This window comes from Elephantulus edwardii, unplaced genomic scaffold (assembly GCF_000299155.1).
Source record: "Elephantulus edwardii isolate Elephantulus edwardi_28Jun2011 unplaced genomic scaffold, EleEdw1.0 scaffold00254, whole genome shotgun sequence".
Classification (NCBI taxonomy): domain Eukaryota; kingdom Metazoa; phylum Chordata; class Mammalia; order Macroscelidea; family Macroscelididae; genus Elephantulus; species Elephantulus edwardii.
The window spans coordinates 3,298,663-3,307,501 of record NW_006400004.1 but is presented as its reverse complement, the minus strand read 5'-3'; the positions used below and the strand labels follow the sequence as shown (position 1 = coordinate 3,307,501).

Below are 8,839 nucleotides of genomic sequence, written 5' to 3'. Positions count from 1 at the left end.
CACAGGATAGAGCAGGGTTTAGGGCTGTTGTACATAGGGTCGCTATGAGTCGCAAGTGACTAGACGGCACATAACAACAACAACAATTTGCATTAACTTTTGTACAAATCTAGAGGGTTTGTATTTATTTATTTTTTACAAATCTGGATACTTTCATCTATTAGCTTTTTCTTTAATCTTCCTGTTTCTCTTCCCTATTTGCCTCCATCTCCCTTGCTCCATTAAGTAGGTAGTCATTAATATGTAAGGCAAAAAAGGAAGTTTCTGCTTCAGATAGACCTGGAAGGACTCGTAGAGTCCTTTCTGATGGTAAGCCTGCCTTCTAATCCAAATTTATGTAAACTGTAAAAGTTTCAGGTTTGAAGATTGGTTCTTTCACATGTGCAGAACATTTTAATACAAATTATTAGCTACAGGAAATCCCTTGTTTTCCTGATCTCTTGTTCACCGAGCTAAATTATTAGCAAATATAATTCCCACTTTTCTTCTTAAAAATTATTATCCTGAGGTGCAATGATTAAGAGCTTACCTACAAAACCAAAGTTTGTTGCCTCCTGCGGTGCACCAGCTGCTCTTATGGAGACAAGAATTGTTAGCGCCTATAAATATTTAATCCTAAGGGTCAGTAGGAGTTGGACTCAACTCAACAGCACCTAACAGTAACAACCGCAAGCCCTGTGGGTCAGCTCTTCTCTTCATAGGGTTGCTATGAATCAGAATTAGTTTGACATCTCTTAACAACAATCTGAACTATGGTATTGGAAATTCTATCTTTTGAGAAAATCAATCTTCAAAAATTCTCTTAATACAGGAGTCTGTATTTGGAAGGAATGTTGTTGTTGTTGTGTACCATCTAATTGGAATCGACCTATAACACATAAAAATATCTGCTAAATTAGCTTGATTAATTGGTTTACCATCTTAACTCCAGTGGAGTTCTGAGAGCCTGGTTATTCAGCAGTGTCTTCTTCATTCACTGTGTGTTTTGATAGGGAAGAATTGAGACTGAAGACCAGACTCAGAGACAGTGATTTTAGGGAGGTGTGACATCCATAATGAGGTAGATCAGCTCTAAAAAGGAGTAGAGAAGTGAAGATAAGGAAGTTAAGAAATTAGAATTTAGCTTCCTATAGTCGTAGTCGTTTTATTTGGTCTTTTGATGAGGTCCGAATCTTACTAGGTATCAATAACCCATCTTACTTATTGCCATCAAATCAGAATCCACTCATAGTTGACCTTCCTTTGAGTTTTTAAGGACATAAATTATGTGAGAGTAAATTGCTTATTTTCTTCCGTGGAACTACTGGTTAGTTCGAACTACCAGAGAAGGGTGGTCTTCAGGTTAGCAGCACAACTCTCTATGGATTACACCACCAGAGGTCTTATTTAGTATACAAACAATAATTTTTAAAACTCCAAATTGTCAAGAATGCACACTGCAGTTTAAAGGAGTTGAATTACATAGTGTAATATGAATATATCTCCATTGTGAATAAAAAAATCATGTGCTTATTCTTCATATTACTCTAATTATTATGATTAAAGTTTATATTTGAGACCTTTAGTGTATTTTTATGTATTTTACACTTACTGTTTATATTGATTCTTTTAGGCAATAATCACATGAAAGAAGAAAATTATGGGGCTGCAGTGGACTGCTATTCACAAGCAATAGAATTGGATCCAAATAATGCGGTTTATTATTGCAACAGGTAAACTGGCACTGTGGTGGCAAGTTTATTGTTCTTAGCATTTGGATTAATAACTCAGGAGGACACCTATAACACTTATTTACTTATAAAATTCTAAAATTTCAGTGAAGTATAAAGAAGAGGAAAAATAAATTTAGAAACTTATTTAGAAGTAACCATTATCAAACTATTGGCATATTTGTTCTATGAAAGTGAAATTGATTTTAGACTTAGCTTTATTCATTAAGTGTGTCATGAGCATTTCATTGTTTTATTGAAATACTTTATAAATGTTATTTAAATGGATACAAATTATTTTATTTCCATTTATTTTTAAAATTCTCATAGTTTACCATTTTATCAAGCAAATATGAATATGCAATGTTATGAACAACTAAATAGCCATATTTAAAGTTACTTAACTGTTGTGGTTTCCATTCTGTCCCCCTTCAATATTATAAAGCTGTAATGAACAGACTTTTGGAAGGAGGAGTAGCATCTACTTCCTAAACAACATACCTCTGGAAGCTCTATGAACTTTGATAAATGACGATAGTTATAGAAAGCCTTCTGGCCTTTTGTTCATAGGGTGGCTTATGAGTCATGCTCAATTTGACAGCAATCAACAACAATGAACAGACTATCAAGTTTTTTCCCCCTGGAATTTGCATTTTCTAGGCTTTTGTTATACCCTTGAAAATGTTTTGGTAGGACTAATATTATATTGTTATGTGCCATTGAGGTGGAACCAACTCATAGCCGAATCCTCCAGCAGATTTTCAGAGACAGTAAATTGCGTGAGAGGAGACTCCCCATCTGTCGCCTATAGACTGGCTGGTTGATTCAAAACACATGCCTTTGGGTTGACAATGTAGTTCCTTTAAGCTAGGCCACAGATTGCCAACTTTTTCTAATTTCATTGAAGGTATATGAAAAATTAATTTTCCTCCCAGGAATAGGTGAGTGATATCTAAGTTGGGTTTAGAAGAGTCTGTGACACTAGGGATGCCATTGCTGATGCCAGATGGATCTTGGCTGAAAGCAGAGAATACAAAAAGAATGTTTATTAGTATTTTATTGATTATGCAAAGTTATTTGACAATAGATCACAGCAAATTGTAGTTAACAATGAGAAGAAAGGGAATCCAGGAACACTTGATTGTGCTCATGTGAAACTTATATGTAGATTGAGAAGATGTTGTCTGAATGAGAGCAAAGGAATACAGCCTGGTTCAAAATGAAGGAAGAGTGTGCGTAACAGTTCAAGAGGCTGGACTTTATTAAGAAGAATAGGACATTAGAATTGGAAAAAGACTCTTCAACAACTTCCTGTATATAGATAACACAGCCTTGCTCACCAAAACTGAGGAAGACCTGCAGTCTTCAATATGGATTGCATCTCAACATCAAGAAAACAAAGATCTTCATCACTGGGCCAATACGCAACATCATGATAGAATGGAGAAAAGATTGAAGTTAATGATATCATCATGCTCGGATCCATAATCAACACTTTTGACACTAGCAGTCAGGAATTCAAAAGACGATTTGCTTTGAGAAAATCTGCTATTAGGAATCTTTCTCCACAGTACCAAAGAGCAATGATGTCAGTCTAGAGGCTTAGGTGTACCTGATCCAGGCCATGGCTACTCAGTTGCTTTCTATTGATCTGAGAGCTGGACAATGAATAAGGATGACAGAAGAATTTATGTCTTTGAGTTTTTATGCTGGAGAATACTGAATATACCACGGACTTCCAAGGGAACAAACAAATTTGTCCTGGAGAGGGTGAAACTAGGTTGCTCTTTGGAGGCATCTCCATTTCAGGTACTTTGAGATTTGGTCATATTACTAGGAGAGACCAGTCCTTGCAGAAGGATATCATGCTGGGAAGGGTGGAGGGAAGGAAGGAAGGAAGGAAGACCCTATATGAGCTGGATTGACACAGTGTTTATGGCAGTGGGGTCAGGTTTTGTCAGAGGATGAGGTTGACTCAGGATAGGGCAAAGTTCACATCACTTGTTCTTAGGGTTGCTGTGGGTCATAGTTGACTTAAAGGCACACAACAACAATAACAATTATACCTTTAAGTATTTAAAGTATTGTTGTTGTTATGTACCATTGAGTCACTTGCTGCTCATAGGGACACAGTGTACAACAGTCCTGAATTCTGAGCCAACTTCATCACCTCCAGCACACCCACTCCCATTACCCTAGTCACTGAGTCAATCCATCTCATTTAGGGTCTTCCTCTCTTGTGCTGTCCCTTACCCTCCCAAGCATACTGTTCCTTTCCAAGGACTGATCCCTCCTTGCAGCATGTGCAAATTATGTCAGACGGAGCTTCAGAATCCTTGCCTCCAAGGAGCAGCCTGGCTTCTCTCTCTCCTAGATGAACCTGTTTGTTCTCCTAGCAGACCATGGTATATTCAGTATTTTTCTCCAGCACCACAACTCAAAGGCATCAATTCTCCTTTTAACAACCTGAGTCATTGTCCAACTTTCTGATGCGTAGCAAGTAATTGAGAAGACCATAGCCTGGATCAGTCTTCAGAATGATACCGTTAGTCTTCAGTACTCTGGAGACGTCCGACAGCAGATTTTCCCCAGTGCAATTAGTCTTCTGATTTCCCGGCTGCTGGTACCAAAAGTGTTGATTGTGGAGCTAAGCAAACTGAAGCTGTTAACAATCTCAGTCTTTTCACCGTCTATCATAGTGCTTCCAACTGGCCCAGTGGTGACAATCTTTGTAAAAATGTTGTTGTTGTTGTTGTTATGTGCCGTCGAGTCGCCTGCGACTCATAGCGACTCTATGTACAACAGCCCTAAACTCCGCTCTGTCCTGTGCCAATCGCACCGTCTCTGACACTCCCATCCCAATTATCCCAGTCACTGAATCAATCCACCTCATAGAGGGCCTTCCTCTCCTGCACTGTCCCTCCACCCTCCCAAGCATGATGTCCCTCTCCAAGGACTGGTCTCTCCTCACAACATGTCCAAAGTATGTTAGACGGAGCCTCAGAATCCTTGCCTCCAAGGAGCCACCCGGTTTAACCCTTTCCAGGACAAGTCTGTTTGTTTTCCTAGCAGTCCATGGTATTCTCAATACTCTTCTCCAGCACCACAGCTCAAAGGCATCAATTCTCCTTCTATCCTCCTTGGTCATTGTCCAACTCTCTGATGCATAACAAGTGATTGGGAAGACCAAAGCCTGTATCAGACGCACCTTAGTCTCCAGAGAGACACCACTGCTCTTCAGCACTTTGGAGAGGTCCCTAACAGCAGACTTTCCCATGGCAATGTGCCTTTTAATTTCCTGGCTGCTGGTGCCAAGACTGTTGACTATGGAGCCAAGCAAACTAAAGCTGTGTACAATCTCAATCTCTTCACCATCCATCCTGATGCTGCCACTTGGTCCAGTGGTGAGAATCTTATTTTAATTCCAGTTGTTCTAATTTGCATTTATTAGAGAACTTGGACACTTTTCACATGTCGGCAATTTGTAGCCCATCTTTTTCTAATTATGTCTAATCTTAGGGGTTTTGGCCTCAGACACTATTTCTTTTCATGCAGAGCTCTTTATAACAGTGAGGCTAATACCTATAGAACATATGGCCACAGACCATAATGGGAGTGGTGTGTCAGAGACGGTGAGGTTGGCACAGGATAGAGCAGGGTTTAGGCCTCTTGTACATGGGTTCGCTATGAGTCACAAGCGACTCAACAGTACATAATGACAACAAAAATACTTTTGGGAAACTGCCAGAAATCCAAGCCAGATGAAAAGAGGATATGGAATAAGGGATACCATTGCTGCTGTCAAATGGATTTGGCTGAAAGCAGAGAACACCAGAAAGGTGTTTCCATATATTTTCTTAACTATGCAAATTCATTTGACTCTGTCAGTCAGAAAAATTATGGTTAATTAGCATAATGAAGAATGGGAATCCTAGAACATGTTATGATACTTGCATGGATCTCATACATAGATGAAGGGGTGGTCATATAAACAAAACAAGGAGATATTGCTCAGTTTTGTTGTTTTGTTTTTGTCTTGTCTTTTTTCTCACAAAGAAACATCATTGAGTCTGTTTATATAAAAGCAAATTAAGTTTATTGAAGGGCCCTTTCTGACAACGTACCTGAAGTATGTGAGATGAAGTTTTACCCTCGTTGTCTCCACCATCCAAGGGCTAACGCAAGCTTAATGATACTGAATCTTTTGATTCATACACACAGTATGTTTCTACATTTATTTAGATCTTTTGTCAAGTGTTTATGGTTTTCCTTGTGGAATTCTTAGCATGCTACTTATTCAATTCCAAGTATTTTAAGATGTAGATTTATTTTTACATCATTGAATGGAGAATTATTTTTATTAAATTTCATTTTTCCAATTATTTGCTACTGTTGTTAGTTGCCAGTGAGTCACTTCTAATTCATGGAGAGACCCTTCGTGTATGGAGAAGTACTTTGTAGTGTTTTAAAAGCTGTGATCTTACAAAAGTTCTCATCCTTGTCTTCTGAGGCAGCTCTCTGTGAGTTTGAACTGCCAGCCTTTCAGCAGATAGTCAGATGCTTAACCACTACCCAGGAACTCCTTTTTGTTGCAATATTTTCTGTTAACTTCATATCCAAGAATCACGCCAAATTCATTGTTAGTTCTAGAAGTTGTTTTACAGAATCTTTAATATTTTCTATTTAAAGATCCTATTATCTATCCAAAGACATTTGTATTTTTTCCTTTTCAATCTCTATTATCATTAGGTGCTGTCTAGTGAGCATCAACTGATGATGAGTGTGTAAAACAGAGTGAAACCTGTGCGTAAGCCTGTCATTAAAGTCACTGTGTCATTTCATTTCACTGAGTGTCCTTTTTTTCTCTCTCAACTTTTCTGTCCCTATTGGATTGGGAAAGTCTGCAGTCAGGGACCTCTCCAAATTACTGAGGAGCAATGATATTGATTTGCAGAATAAGAAGCTCCCTTTTCAGGCCATGGGCTTTTCTATCATTTGCTATGTATCTGAGAACTGGACAATGAAAACAGTTGACAGAAGAAGTGATGCCTTTGAGCTGGTGTTGGAGAAGAATGTGGAGTAGTCCATGGAGTGCCAAAAGAAAAAACATATGTCTTGAGTAAAATACAGGCAGAGTGCTCCTTGGAGGCATAGATGACAAACCTTTGTCTCACACATTTTTTATGTTACTAGGAGAGGATATTCTTTGGTTAGTGAAAGAGAAGAAGACCCGTAACAAGATGGATTGATACAGTGACTGCAGCAATGGAATCAGGTGTGCCAGAGATGATGAGGATGGCACCGGATAGCACATGGTTCAGATTTGTTGTTCACAGGGTCACTATGAGTCATATTCAACTCGATGCCACCTAAGAACAACAACTACTTTTCTGTGCATTATGTATGTTTTCATGAACTGACTTCTCAAATATTTTATTCAGTGATGTGCTACTACTTGCTTGTGAAAGTTAACTGCATACATTTCTCTCCAATTTTTTATTCACTGATGTTTTAGTTGCCTGTACTGCTATAACAAGTGAGTGGCATTAACAAACATAAAGTTATGTTCTTACACTTTGTTTATTCGTTCAAATTCAGGAGATCTGGTGGTGTGGTCCACAGGAAGTTACACTGCTAATTGAAAGGCAGTGCTTCTCTGCCAATTCATATCCACCAGTGCCTCTGCTGAATTGGATGAGGAATCTCCTTTTGCGCATTTTACAACCTCTAAAAATCAACTGGAGGGTCAGCAATGAGGCTGTTCAATCTCAAAAGCAATGAGGCTGTTCAATCTCAAAAGCAATGAGTTAAAATGTTGAGTTGGCTTTAAGGGATAATAAGTTCTCTTCCTATTGGCTCTGAAGCAAAGTACTGGTTTCCCTCAATATCTATAGGCCAGACATTCCTTGGAAAGCTCCGTGTATACTGGCTCTAACTGGAGTCAAGGAGCTTTCTTACAAAGAAACCTCAGTCCAGAAGGACACCACTCCTGCAAATTCTGTCTTGGTGGTACAGAGGCCCATACCATTCTTGATTCCCTTTTCTCATTTCAGTTATTATTCAGTGCCATCGAATCATAGACAATCCATAATGACCCTGTGAATGAAAGTCTTAAAAGCAAAACTTTCATCTTTTGTCCAAGTTCATAGTGTTTTCAGAAGCAAGTTTTTGTTGGAAGTGGATACCACACCACTTCTATTTTATTCAGGAGATCCACAAAAAGCAGGCCTAATGAGGCCAAGTCCAATTAGCTTAAACCCTATTGGGAGCAACAACCACACCCTAGTCTCAACCTCAAACCAGAAAACAGACCTTTGCAGAATCCAGCTGTTCCTCTCATCTTCCCAGACTGGAAATAGAGTAGAAAGTGTAACAAGACATACCATAAAGAAATTCCTTTAGCATTGGATTAGGCCTGTGAGAGGATTAAGAGTATTGCATTCTAAATCCTTTTATGACTTTGATTTATCAAATCATGGGTGAATTATTACATAGTTTTCACATTATATTGTGATTGTTGTTGTTAGGTGCCATTTAGGTAACGATGACTCATAGTGACCGTATGAACAGATCTGAAACTTAACTTAGCCTGCGACATTCTCACTATCTCTGATAAACTCAGCCGATCGTTATAGTCACTGTAGCAGTCCATCTTGTTGAGGCTCTTCCTTTCTTTCTCTGGCCCTCTGCCTTTCCAATCATGGTGCTTTTTTCCAAGGACTGACCTCTCTGGGCAACATGCCAGAAGTATGTGAATTGAAGTTTCACCATATTTGCTTCTCAGGAGCAACCTGCTTTCACTCCCTCCAAGATAGATTTGTTTGTTCTTTGGCATCCATGGGGTATTCAGTAGAATTCTCCAACACCAAAGTTCAGACATTGTTTTTTCTTCTGTTATCTTTATTGTTCAGCTTTCGTATGCATGTTGTTGTTGTTGTTATGTGCCATCGAGTGGCTTGCGACTCATAGCGGCCCTATGTACAAGAGCTCTATATGCTCTTCTATCCTGTGCCAACCTAGCCGTCTCAACCGCACTTATTCCCACCACTCCACTCACAGAATCGATCCATCTCATCAAAGGTCTTCCTCTCCTTCGCCGCCCCTCCACTCGGCCAAACATGATGTCCCTC

At 39.1% G+C, this 8,839-nt stretch overlaps 1 protein-coding gene across 1 annotated transcript in view; it reads left to right on the top strand.

The window, feature by feature from the left end:
- SGTB (small glutamine-rich tetratricopeptide repeat (TPR)-containing, beta) overlaps nt 1–8,839 on the top strand; it is a 75,621-nt gene that overhangs the window by 41,665 nt on the left and 25,117 nt on the right. The window contains exon 4 of the mRNA XM_006899373.1: nt 1,613–1,712. Coding sequence (XP_006899435.1) covers nt 1,613–1,712 — 100 coding nt within the window. The remainder of the gene's footprint in view (nt 1–1,612; nt 1,713–8,839) is intronic.